The sequence below is a fragment of the Mesoplodon densirostris genome, chromosome 13 (genome assembly GCF_025265405.1).
Source record: "Mesoplodon densirostris isolate mMesDen1 chromosome 13, mMesDen1 primary haplotype, whole genome shotgun sequence".
Taxonomy (NCBI): Eukaryota; Metazoa; Chordata; class Mammalia; order Artiodactyla; family Ziphiidae; genus Mesoplodon; species Mesoplodon densirostris.
The window spans coordinates 60,095,562-60,109,534 of NC_082673.1; the positions used below are offsets into that span (position 1 = coordinate 60,095,562).

General features: G+C 45.4%; 1 protein-coding gene across 1 annotated transcript; it reads left to right on the forward strand.

The window, feature by feature from the left end:
* Positions 1–5,999: 5,999 nt before the first annotated feature.
* ODF1 (outer dense fiber of sperm tails 1) lies at positions 6,000–13,735 on the forward strand. Its single transcript, XM_060116350.1, has 2 exons — positions 6,000–6,319; positions 13,360–13,735. The coding sequence occupies exons 1-2, from the start codon at positions 6,000–6,002 to the stop codon at positions 13,733–13,735; spliced, it is 696 nt and encodes a 231-aa protein (XP_059972333.1).
* Positions 13,736–13,973: the final 238 nt, after the last annotated feature.

Consider the following 13,973-nt stretch of genomic DNA (forward strand, 5'->3'; position numbering starts at 1 on the left):
GAGCGGCTGGGCCCGTGAGCCATGGCCGGTGAGCCTGTGCGTCCGGAGCCTGTGCTCCGCAGCGGGAGAGGCCACAGCAGTGAGAGGCCTGCGTACCGCAAAAAAAAAAAAAAAAAAATTAAAAATATCACTTATAATTAATCAGTTTCTCTCCTCCTTACTTTTACACACCCACATGTGTACACACACATGCATTATTCACAACTGGATGTTGAACTTTTAACTCTTCCTACTCTTTTGAGACCCACAGATGCTACTGACCGTTGGGATGCTTACTAGAACAACAAGTGAACGAGACGATCAGCTCACAATGTGATAAAACAGAAGCCTCCTCATCTCAGAGACTCGAAGCAGGACATGGAAGCCATGAAGGACCAAGGGCTCCACAGCTAAGGAGGCGGCCCCACTACGACCACCTGGATTTCTGGGTTCAAAGTCCCTTAGTCCGCATCCCCCAATGCCAAAGTCCCAGAAAAGAGAACCTGGCTGACCAGCCACTGTTGGGTGCCTCTCTAGGTGCAGAAACCTATACCCAGGGTGGCAGACAGGTCTTGTCTTAGGAGAATTTCTGCCAGAGTCTCCCCGATCTTCCCTCCATCGGGTGGGATTGGGGTTCAGTCCTGAGAGAAGGGGATCAGTGGATATGCAGATTCCCCAAAAGCTCTGTAACGGAACTCTGCAAGCGAGGCTGAATACAGTGTTTTAGGAAAAGTTTAGCTATTGTGGCTTTGAAATGCCATGGAACTGTGTAACTTCCAGAAGATGAATCAAAGCAGTGATTCTCGATGCGTGAGCCTTACAACCCTTTCAGGGGTCCAAGAGGTCCTTCCTTTCCCAATTATACATCAGTGTAAAGCTGGATTCTCTCTTTTTTTTTAATTTATTTATTTATTTTTGGCTGTGTTGGGTCTTCGTTGCTGCACGCGGGCTTTCTCTAGTTGTGGCGAGCGGTGGCTACTCTTTGTTGCGGTGCCGGGCTTCTCATTGCGGTGGCTTCTCTTGTTGTGGAGCACAGGCTCTAGGCGTGCAGGCTTCAGTAGTTGTGGCACGTGGACTCAGTAGTTGTGGCTTGCGGGCTGTAGAGTGCAGGCTCAGTAGTTGTGGCGCATGGGCTTAGTTGCTCCGTGGCATGTGGGACCTTCCCGGACCAGGGCTCGAACCCATGTCCCCTGCATTGGCAGGCAGATTCCCAACCACTGCGCCACACTCCCTGCTGAGTAGGAAATGGTATGGATGACTTGGGTTTTCCGAAGCTAAAGTTCTGAGATATAACCCCAGGAAAGTCTCTCTTGCCCCAGGGAGAGTGTCCATGGATGGGCCTTCCTAAGTGTTTCCAGACACTTGCCCTAGTTTGAGTCATCACCGTTGCCCGGTACCTACAGGGCTTCAGGACTGGTGGCTGAGCTGATGCAGCTCGTTCTGGGTTACAAAGGAGGAGCTGGACTATCACTGGACAACGTCCACCGGAGCAAAGGCTGACCTATGTGTTCATCCTGGAGTGGTCCTCTCGGACAGGTCCAGGGGGACAGGCTGTCATGTCGGCTGTGTTCTTTAGTTACAAGAAACTGAACCTGCCGGGGTAACTGAAGAGAAGCAGGAATTTATTGGAAGGATATGGAGGAGTTCAGAGACTCAAAGGAAAGCCAAAGAGCCAACTTGAAAACAACAGAACAAGGCAGTAACTAAGGTGTAGTCTCTTCAGGGTCCACTGTCTGCATGCATCAGCTCCAAGCATCTCCAGTCTCTCTGTGAAAGGTCAGATTTCCAGAAGAGAGTCCGGTTGGCCAGCTTTGGTTACATGCCTGCCCCTTTACTGGGCAACTTTATTGATAGTACCTAATGGCAGAGGGCGGGGTTGGAGGGAAGATAGTTATTTTATTGAAAGAGGGTGCCACAGATGATAGGTAAGAAAAGCATTAGATGTCCATTACAGGAAGACTTTCTCAGTGGAAAACCTGCTCAGAGAGATGGCCCTGGAGCCCACCCGGATTATAGAGGCAAAGGCCAGAGGTGGGCTTAGCAATTCAGTGCAAAGCTGACAGTGTGACAGACAGCACACTATCAAAAATTGTTTCATTATGGGCTTCCCTGGTGGCGCACTGGTTAAGAATCCACCTATCAATGCAAGGGACACGGTTTCGAGCCCTGGTCCGGGAAGATCCCACATGCCGTGGAGCAACTAAGCCCGCGTGCCACAACTACTGAGCTTCTGTACCTAGAGCTTGTGCTCCACAACAACAGAAGCCACCGTGGTGAGAAGCCTGCGCACCGCAATGAAGGGTAGCCCCTGTTCGCCGCAACTAGAGAAAGCCCACGCACAGCAATGAAGACCCAATGCAGCCAAAAGTAAAATTAAATAAATAAATGTTTCATTAGAAAATTAGTGATATCCTCATTGAATAAACTAAGAAATCACAGAAAAGTCTAGAAAAGAGAATTTTTAAAGTCATCTGTAATTCCACTACTGAGAAACAATCACAGTTAATTTTTGAGGGTGTTTTTCTCCTCCTATGGATTCTTGTTAACGTAGTTGAAGATATTCTGTGTATGACTTTGAACTTGATGTTTAAGCACCGATTCAATAACTGCTAGAGGAGTATTTTTGTAACATTGGCCTAGTAAATGACTTGACCCATAGCTGTCCTACGTGGTGGAAGAGACAGAAGAGACCTTTTTGGGCCCATAGTTCCACCAGTACTGGGGACCAAGCATCCACTTTGCCCAGCCTGGGAAGTTGCCAAGGCCTGCCCTCCATCCCATAGGCGGTTCCATCCAGCCAATGTGGATGGGCGGTTCCATCCAGCCATTGTCCTATGTAAGGAAAGGCCCTCATCTCCACTTTAGAGCCCATGGAAGCGCCTTGTGTTTATGCTTCAGGGAACTGTGAGTCTAGATCATTCCTGTGGGTTTCTGCTTATTCTGATGAATTCTACATTGTCCTTCTAACATGAATGGATCATATTTCCATCTGATCTTTACAGGTGCCACTACCTTTAAGTCATTTGAAATGATGTCAAGAATATGCTTCATGATAAAGAGTGAAATTACTAGGAGGATGGAATCATGGGAGAATCCTAGTTAAAATAAAGCTGTAACTATCTTCATAATGGGCCAGGTATAATATAGATGTGTGTATACTTAAATTCCTGAACCTGTATATTTAAGAATGTAAAACTGAGAGCTTGCTTGTTTTAACCTTTGCTGACATTTGCTAAGGGATGGAATTCATGGTGATATAAGAGTTCAGAAGTCCATCACTTGGAACTAGAGAAATCTGTACAACTCCCACAATGAACCCTCAGGCCATATTCCTATGAACACAGTCTACATTCAGAATTGGATGGAATCACTCTTGAAAGACTTCAGCATTTGTCCACACAGGAGTATTATTCCCCTTTGCTTTTTAACTCATCCCATGTGACTCGGGCTCCAGCCTCCCATTTTAATATCTTCAGAGAAATCTGTTTTCTTTACTAAAATACTTCATCTGCCCAGAAAAGGGATCCCTAGGTCAAGGCTGGAGAGTGCTGGGCTTGGTCTAGTGATACACAGGGGACTTCAGCATAAGGGGCTCTTGCCCCTCTGATTATTCCTTCTACGAGACTATCATGAGCTCCTTTATTTGTTTTTTGGGTTTTTTTTTTTTTTTTTGCCATACGCAGACCTCTCACCGCTGTGGCCTCTCCCGTTGTGGAGCACAGGCTCCGGACGCGCAGGTTCAGTGGCCATGGCTCACGGGCCCAGCCGCTCCGCGGCATGTGGGATCTTCCCAGACCGGGGCTCAAACCTGTGTCCCCTGCACTGGCAGGCAGATTCTTAACCACTGCGTCACCAGGGAAGCCCCCTTGCCCAACTCTTTATGGAATGGTGGCTCCTGAATTGCTATCTCTGGCCCGGCTTTCTCTCAAGTTCCAGACGCACTCAGCCACAAGCTACTCCCCATTTCTACCTTAAAGTTATCACTGGCACCTCAAGCTCAGCATGTCCTCCAAAATTACTGTTCTTCCTGTGTTTCTTATCTCAGTCAATGGCACCACGATTCTGCCAAGCTAGAAGCCTGCGAGTCATTACTGACACCTCTCTCACTCTATCCTCATTCTGGTCACCAAATTCTGTTTAATTTACTCATTTGGTCATTCAGTGAATCAATTTTAAACTCCTACTCTGTGCCAGACAGAGTTGTGTTGGGTATCTAATGGTGAACAAAAATAGGTCCCTGCCCTCATGGAGCTTACAGTCTAGTTGGGGAAACAGACAAATGGTGTTGTGAAAGAAATATGCAGAGTGCTAAGTGTTTAGTCTGGGAGACAGGGAAGGCCTCGAAGGAGGGACGTTTAAGAGAAGAGCTAAAGAACACCTTAGGAGTTAACTAGATCAAGGAGTGGGGGGGGGGGGAGTTCAATCTCTAAGCAGACAGACCAGTGTGCGCACAAGTCCAGAAAGAGGTGGAATGAGAGAAACTTCAAGGAAGCCTTTGTGGCTCAAGTGTAATGAATTACAGGAACAGTGATGAGAGAGGAGAGGAGAGGCAGGCAGAGGCCTTATTGTTCAGCACCTTGTAAGGGTGCTGGACCTTCTTCTAAGAGGACAGAGAAGACTCTGAAGACTTTGCGGGGGGAGTAGGGTTGAGGGGTAGCAGATTTATATATCAACCTCACTCCAGCTAAAACATGGTGAGTGGATTGGGTGGGGCCTGAGTGGATGTGGTGGGGAGGGGAGCCCACTGGCTTCCTTCTTGCCACTCCTATGACCATGGTCCCCTGTCCAGAATTTGGCTGTCTCTTGCCTTCCAGCAGAAGACACTGCTACTGTTTTCCCCTTGAACTGCAACTTCCATGTGGCTGCTGGACTACCTTTCACCTTCTCTCAACAGAAATGAAAACCAGTGATCCTTCATTATGCTCAAAATAAAGTTAAAACTCTTTAGCTGGCCACAAGTCCCTTTAAACCTGGCCCTTGTCTCCCTCTCCAGTGTCACACCCAACCACTTGTCCTCAAGTACCCCATGCCTTAGTCCACTAGAAGGGGATTCGAGAGGCAGACAGCAGTTTGAGGGAAAGGCCCAGAGGAGCCAAGGCTGAGGCTGAGCCCCAGGTCCAGCGTGTTGATCCAGCTGAGAGCACAGAAAACTGGCCCAAGTGGGGGTTTCAGACATTTGGCTTCAAGCAACTTCAGGCAGTTGGCTATGAGTATCAAGGACCAACACTTGGGAAGCACTTGGGGATAAGTCATCTGGCGGCTTGGACGTAAGACCAGAGGTGTAGTTGCTGGGAGGTGGTGATTGAGGACAGGACCCTGAGCACTGAGAGATGGCAGCTTAAGAGCAGGACCCCAACCACTGGAGAACAGAGGTTCCAGGACAGCCAGGATGCCAGCTTATAAAGAATGGGCAGGACTCAGAGACTTGGGGCTCAGAAGGTCAAGGACAAAGGCTGACTTGAGGATGGCTTGGTAAGGAGAACCATGGGAGAGCTCTTTATATTCTACCTATAAAGGGAAAAGGGGACAGAATGAATCCTGTATATAGGGGCAAGGCTAGATGTCAAGGCTAGAGCGAGAAGGGCATAAAGAAAGGAGCCAGGCAGCTCCTTCCATCCGCCCCCGCCCCCCACCACCAAGATCTTCAAAGCTGTGGCTAGTCCACAGGACACACACAAGTCAAGAACATTTCAATTTAGCCCAATAAACCCCAAAGAGCTGTGATTACTTGGGGGGCCCATCCCAACTCAAGGTGAATGAAATCTTATATGGTTCTGAGAGCAGCTTTGTAACTCCAAGGAGGGTCTCTGGAGACCATGACTGTGCACAGTTCTCATGGTAACCAAAAGACTATGACATACTTAGAGGGCGGTGAAGTCATAGAACCCAAGCTTTAAAGTAAGTGAGTCAGTGTGCCTCACTTACTTTTGAAACAAACTTCTGAGACGAGCTTAGAAGAATTTTTCTCCCCCGAGTGCCATTTCTCAAAGGTACTCACAGAACAATAAGGTGTGACTGTAATGGCTGCACTGAGTTGTCTTCTGGACAGTGTTAGAAGGGACATAAAGAAGGTGGACAGAGAGCTAAGGCAGTTGAGGTGCATCGACGAACTCAGCACACGATGCCTGTGTGACTTATACGTGCACCCATACTGCTGCTGTGACTTGCACCCGTACCCGTGCTGCCTGTGCTATTCAAAGCGATCACAGTCCTGCGGCCTGTGTGATCTCTACCCACGTTGCCTGTGTGATGGCAAGCTTTACTGTCTTCGCCCGTCTCTCAGAAGTTTGGAGAGGAAAGCCATTAGAGCCATGGAAGATGAAAAGAGAGAGCTTGCCAAGTAAGAGAACTTCCTAAGATTTTTATAGTTGGTATATTAGCTTCCTAAGTTGGAAAAAGGGGGGGAAAGTGTGACAATTGATACTTGAGCAAAGATGAAATGGGTTCAAGATAATGACTCTGGTGACTTAACAAAGATTTAAAAAAAGAAGAGTAAATGGGTCCATGATGGGAATTGTAACATTCTCAAAAGACAGTGTAATGATGTCGATTGGCAAGGTTGTTTTCGGCTTATAGCAGGAGTGCCAACGTGATAAATAATGTGGCTTTAATGAGAGAAAGAAACAGGGGGTGTCATTAAAAAGCTATTGGAAGCAGCAAAATAAACATTTTTTCTGGTTATGAGTAAAGTGATTTGAGTATATTTCGGCTTACAGAAATGACTTTGGGAGAAGTAATAATAATTGATCAAATCCTTAATGTTTGCCAGAGGCTTTAAGAGTAAGGGAGCAAATTGAACAATAGAGGCATTTGTATGGTTTTGTAGGAAATCCTTTCTCCTACTCCCCAACTCTTGATGACTTAAAATTCATCTGGAATTGGGTTTATTGTCTGCCTCTCCCTTCAACTGTAGCAAAGATTGTGCAAATAAACCAGAGAACTGAGAGCTGCAGTTTTCAGAATAGAGTTGAAAAGGTTTTAATAGAATTGGATAACTTTAAATGCACTTTAAAATTTTGGGGGTTTGATCACATTTTATTTTTTGCCTGAGAAAGCTTTCTTTTTCTGTCTACATATGCCATTTAGTCTGTTACTATGATGAAAAAAAAATGGTTGAAAACACTGTCCCCTGGTTAAATAAATTATGGTACATCCATACATTGGGATGATATGTAAATGTAACAAGGACTGATGAAGCATTTTAAGTATGGTCATATTAAGTGAAAAAAACAAGGTGCAGAAAAACTACTTAATATGCTACTATTTTTTAAAAGAAGGACACAAATAGATGATCTTTTGTATTGAAATCTATGTGACACATAACATTGTGTAAATTTAAGGTGTACAATGTTAATTTGATACATTTCTATATTGTAATACGATTACCATTGTAGTGATAATTAGAACCTCTATTGTGTTACATAATTATCATTTCTTTTTAGTGGTTGGAATAATTAAGTTCTAGTCTCTTAACCACTTTAATGATTGTAATACAATATTTGTTGTCTATATTCACTATACCATGCATTAGAGCTCCACGACTTACTGCTCACTGCCAGTTTGTGTCCTTAAACAACATCCTTCCTACCCCAATGATAGATTAATAGATTAGATGACAGATAAATAGATTAGATAGATAGATAGACAGATAGATGATAGATAGATAGATAGAAAGTAGATGATGGATGGATGGAGAGAGAGAATGAGGCCCTTGACAACCGTGACAGTGATGTTTCCCTGGAAAGGGCAGTAGGGCAATTATTGTCCAGGTCATCAGTCACCAAAGGTCAGGAATGGGCCTCCCTCCATAGTCTAAGAGGGAACTATTGGCAATAAACTCATGTACACTCAATTTGAACCAGTTTTAATTTTTACTCCTTAGAGTATTGTTATATAAATTTCATGCAGTGTGAGTCAGGGGTTCTTTTTTAAGTACTTGGTCTAAATGAAGGGTTACTTGTGAGCAAGTGTGTCCACTTCTCTGTGAATACCCTTGATCCAAGTCTGCTCGGCCTTTGTCTCCTGGCTGTCCCTATTCTCCGGACTCCCCAGGTGAGTTCTTCACCACCTGGGCGCCCTCTGCCTACTCTGGGAGTCTCAATGATCTGCAGTGGACACGACTTCAGGCTTAATTCTCGGCAGTGTGGTTTTTACAAGAGGTAATGTTTTCTCTGGTTTGTCATACTTTTCCTGACAATGCTTGGATTTTTTGTTAATTTATTTTTCTGTTGCTTGTGGCAGTATATGAAGCTGCTGTTGTCTTCCTGGATCTCTGAACTGATAATCCAGAGTCCATTTCAGAAATGACCTCAGGCTTGCCCTTTTGCATCTCTCCCCAGCCACTTTTCTTCCTATTCATACCACCTTGGGAAACACTCCTATGCTCTATTTCTGACAGCTTGACATTTCACTAACCTGAAAAGCTTAGTACTACCTGAAAACCTAAATATTCAATTTTCTGAATATGGATGAAAATGTTAAACCCTGATCCAGCTCCAATCCCAGAGGACTCCTACATTAATATTTTTTTTCAGTGAAATGCCTCTTTTTTCTTCTCTCTCAGCTCCCAGTCCATGACTAAATAGATCCAGAAATATCATGTTGATTCAATTTTTTAAAAAACAATCTTTGGTGTGAAACTTTGTCTAAGGCTTTTAGAATGTAGAAATCGTATTCACATGACCTTTTACCCCTTAAAGAGAAAGATAGCAGTTTGGTTAGGTTATGACATGTGCTTTCAGATGGCAGGCTGTGTTATCCAGAAGATTCTTTGCCCAGTGGGGAAGTAAGGTTCCCCGGTCTATAGCTGTCATGACCCCTCTGGAATTGCCTTTCTGTGTGAGAGTCCATGTGCTCTGTCTTTGGGTGCCCCTTTAATAACGGGCAAGAAGTTTGGGCTAACCATATAATTCCCCCCAAGAGTCATTTGAGCCTTCCTGAGTGTGTGTTACTTGATTGATGCACGCGCACGTGTATGTGTGTGGGGTGCATTTTTGGACTGGGTACAGAAGGTCCAATTCCTTTTCATTGTTTACTGAGCAGTTGCTTCAAAAGACACCTTGGCCGTATCTTCATTAGTAGAAACCCAAGTAAGTACTTTCATTTCTTTAGCTTCTTTGATATTCTTTTTTCCTCCCCAAATTTCCTTTTGCACCCCAAGCACTCACCTTTTCCGACTCTTCCTCTTCTGGATTGAGAGAGACTGAAGTGACTGAATTTGGTTTCCTTTGTAAGAAGCCATGCAACCAGCCTGGTGGAAGTTTACACCTGACTCACCTCCACACTTCGCGGGCTTCCTGTCTTCTGTACTCGAGTGCCAGAAGCAAAGTCAGCTCCTCCTCACTCCTGCCGTTAAGAGTTTATTATCTAATTAGCGAGCCCACGGCAGAGTGGCTCTGACACCTGGCTTTAGTCCTTGCCGGCACATGAACCTTGATTTGCAGCTGCGCCTAGGAATGCACTGGGCTCAACCTTGTGCCCTTTGCTGGTGCTTGGAAACTCATCCTGAGACTGTACTTCCATCTGCTCATCCAAGTATCCGTGGGCAGCCTGTGGCTCGAGAAGTTCCCTTGAAAAGCCCCCCACGAAGGGCACCATCTTCTGAAAACTTCCAAAACCTGCCCTCCGGTTTCTTGCTTACCCCTCACGCTCTGAGTATGAAGCTTTCACTGAATCACTCTCACTGGGGGAGGCTGGTGACTGTCAGGGTTGCATTCTTGGTGGTTTAGTGGTGCCTCCCTGGGTCTTAAGCCCTCAGGGACTCTTTCCATCCCCCATCCTTTGACCCAAAGATCAGGACACAGTCACACCTTGGGAAGCCAGCAGAGAGGAACTCCTGGGCTTTATGGCTTTACTTTCTTTACGGCTGGTGGCTGGTTGGCTTTCCCGCTGAGAGGAGAGTTCGCTGTTTCCCTCTGTGTCCCTGCAGAGCTGGAAGCGAGTTGGGCCCCTTGGTCGCCTCTCATAACAATCTCTTTGTACATAGAGGTCTCGGGGTGGCAACAGTAGGAGTTGCTGCCCATCCAGGCCAAGTGCATGTCCATTATTTGACCTTAGTGTTTAAGGACACAGGACTCGGGGCCTGGTCACTTCAAGCCTTGAATTTCAGGGAAGTCTGTGTAAAGCGGAGCCTGATACAGCCTGTTAAAGAAATTTACCCTTTATTGAGTGAAAACCAAGAGCCTAACACCTCATTTTCATTTAATCCTTGTAACACCGTGGCCATCTTATAGATGATAAACCAGAGTCGGGGCAATGTTCGTGATCATCAGAAATGGGACAGCTGGGACTTGAAGCCAGGTTTGCCTGACTCTGGAATCCATGTGCTTAATCACCTGGTTAGTGGTCCTGAGTGATCTCCCGACCAAGACCAGCAGCCAGCATTACCTGGAGCTTGTTAGAAATGCAAATTCTTGGCTCCTCCCCAGACTGGCTGAATCAGAAAGTCTGGGGGTGGGGTCCAGACGCCTGTAATTGAACAAGCCCCGCAGGTGTTCAGATGCACCTGTGTCGTGCCACTGCTCCTGCTGACACCCTTCTTCAGCATCAACCAAAAGTCAGGAGGAGAGAGACAAGGCAGGAAATGGGAAGAAGGAGAAGAAAGAAGAGAGAGGGAAAGATGCGTTGGAAAGGAACAATTGAGCTTAATGGGTCTTTGGAGGGGTCTAAATTAGGAGAAAAAGTAAAGTACTCCAAGGAAACTAGAGGAAGGCCAGCCTCCCTTTGGTTCAGAGTAGAGACAGGCATTCTCATCATCCTCATTACTTTATTCGTCAGCCGGCTGAACCTGATTCATATCTTTGTGAAGAATGGCTGGCGATATCCCTCACCTTTGCTGTGGGCAGTATTGCATTCAGGAGTTTGGTCATACACTCAGGTGAAATTCAGCTTCAGCTGGGAGAAGAGGTGACAGCCCAGAGTGGCAGACAGATGGCACTGCCCACTTGCTTTTCCCCAGCTTTCCGAAGAGCCTTCTGCCACCAACCAAAGAGGCTGGCTTGCCTCTGTTTACTATGACTAAGTTCCTCCCTGGTGATAACTAGTAGAGCAGGCCATCTCTCTTTGCCCATAACCCCACAGAACCAAGGAAAATCGCATGTGGGGTGACAGGTACTTTGCCAGGCAGGAGTCAGGTTGCAACTTCAGAGTTAAATCTGATGAGTAAAATGAGGCTCCTGCAATTTCTCCTAAACCCACCCATTCCCACTGATAACCCCTGGCCTAAAAACAAAAGGAAGAAGAAACCTGGCCTAGCCAAGACTTTGGGGCAATTTCCTGAAGACCCACATGTGTGAGACCCTTGTTCAGCTGCTGCAGTGGGGATGGGGCTGGAGTGACACGAATAGAGGAAGAGGGGGAATCCAAGCAAAAACAAAAACAAAACAGAAACAATGAACTTATACTTCAAGACTCATATTGTAAGAGGAGGAGATAGGTCTGGGAGCCAGCTTTGGCTTGTAGATCTGGCTCCCAGATCCATCTCCTGTAGAAGGCAACAGGGCTTAGGGGTATGTTAAAAAAAAAATTCCCTCTTTTTGCTTATCTGTATTTTCTGAGCTTTTTACAATGAACTTGTATAACTTAAGTGACAAAACGAAGTAAGTGTATAAAAAAATTCAGCAGAAAAAGTAAGAATTAAAAATGTATCTCTAACCAATCACCCAATCACAGTCCAGACTCCTCAAACCAGAAGAGCTTCTGGAAAGCATACATGCCGATACCTACCTTTGGAGGCCAAAAGATGCAAGATTTGCCAGGAGTGAGTCTTGGAACACAGATTTTTTTTTTTTGTTTTTTGCAGTACACAGGCCTCTCACTGTTGTGGCCTCTCCCGTTGTGGAGCACAGGCTCCGGACGCGCAGGCTCAGTGGCCATGGCTCACGGGCCCAGCCGCTCCGCGGCATGTGGGATCTTCCTGGACCGGGGCACGAACCCGTGTCCCCTGCATCGGCAGGCGTACTCTCAACCACTGCGCCACCAGGGAAGCCCTTAGAACACAGATTTTTAAAAAAAATGTTAAGGGGTAAAAAGAAGAGCATTTCAGAGCATTAGGTTGTTTTTGGAAGGATCAGGCAATTAGAAAGAAAGTGGTCGCTGAGCAGGGCCAGAGCACGTAGGGCTGATGCCAGGCTGCTGAGGTCCTCATGCCAAGAGCTCAGTCTGACTGATGGTTAAAATCATGACCTAGGCATTAAACAAGCCTGGATTTGAATCTAGGCTCTGCCATTCACCACCTTCACCATCTCCCCATCTACAAAATGGTGACAATTACACCTGCATGACAGAGTTCTTGTGAGGGTCAAATGAAACAGTGCCTCTAATGGCTTAGCACTTTTCATGGCACACTGTGGGAAAAACAAAAACAAAAAGAAAAAACACACAACAGACAAAAGCCTAGCATCCTAACTACGTGGCAAGCACTAGTATAGATTCTTTTCATTCATTAACTAATTTAAGTCTCATGAAACCCCTAGAAATGGGTTATTATTATTGTCCCAATTTTACAGATGGGGAAGCTGAGGCAAGAGAGGTTTAAGGAGCCTGCCCAAAGTTCCATAACTAATAGGAGGAGGAGCTGAGATTTAAATGCAAGAGAATGTGGTGATCATTTTGTAACGCATAGAAATGTCAAATAACTATGTTGTGCACCAGGAATTAACATAGTATTATAGGTCAATTGTACTTCAGAAAAACCCAACCCACCAACCAAACAAACTCAGAAAAAGAGATGAGATTTGGTTATCAGAGCAGTGGGATGGGGTGGGGGGGACTGGATAAAGGTGTTCAAAAGGTACAAACTTCCAGTTACAGGATAAATAAGTACTAGGGATATAATATACAACATGATTAAGTAACGGTGCTGTAGGTTATATATGAAAGTTGTTAAGAGTAAATCCTAAGAGTTCTCATCACAAAGGAAAAAATAATTTTTTCTATTTAATTTTGTATCTATACGAGATGATGGATGTTCACTAAACTTATCGTGACAGTCATTTCATGATATATGTTGTCAAATCATTATTCTGTACACCTCAAATTCACACGGTGCTTGCTCTATGTCAATTATATCTCAATAAAACTGGAAGGAAAAAGAAAAAAAGAAAATTAAAAATAAATACAAGAGAAAGATCTGGAAGGCCAAGCACCCATCTGTTGTTAACAGGGGTTTACCTGTGAGGGAGTGTGATTTACATGGGAGGACTCTCATTTTTTACTTCTACACGCTTCTGTAAAGTTTGACTTTTCACAATGACTAGTGTTTATTACTTTTGCTGTTTTGTTTTTCTTTTTAAAGAGGTAAAAATATTGCTTGTCAAGCTGTGTCTGAGTTCCATGGTCTGAGCTTCTTCCTCCCACCCTTTTTTTTCCCCTAAATTCCAGATTGAGAAGAAAAACAAATAGAATTCTAGCTTCCTCTTGCTGTAACATTTTAGGATCAGTGAACGTGTGTGGCTTTGAACCCGATCAAGTCAAGGTGCAAGTGAAGGACGGAAAGGTGTGCGTGTCAGCTGAGCGCGAGAACAGATACGACGACTGCCTGGGATCGAAAAAGTACAGCTACATGAACATCTGCAAAGAGTTCAGCTTGCCCCCATGCGTAGACGAGAAGGACGTGACGTACTCCTATGGGCTCGGCAGTTGTGTCAAGATCGAGTCTCCCTGCTACCCTTGCATGTCTCCCTGCAACCCCTGTGACCCCTGCAACCCATGCTATCCCTGTGTGAGCCGGTTTGCCTGTAGGAAGATGATTTTGTAAAGTGTAGGAACCCAGGACTTAGTAGAGTCAGGTATCCAGCACGGCAGCTCTTCTAGCGTTTCTCTCCCCCTTCTCATGGCTCGTGTTATTCAAGAACATAGAAAACTGAATACATAACTGCAATCCACTGGTGTGTGAAAGTATTTTGGTTCAACCCACCACAGAGCCCTGCCAGGTTAGTGGGCAACGGAAGGATGAACAGATGGGAACGGAGATGAATGGTGAGATCTGCCCTCCT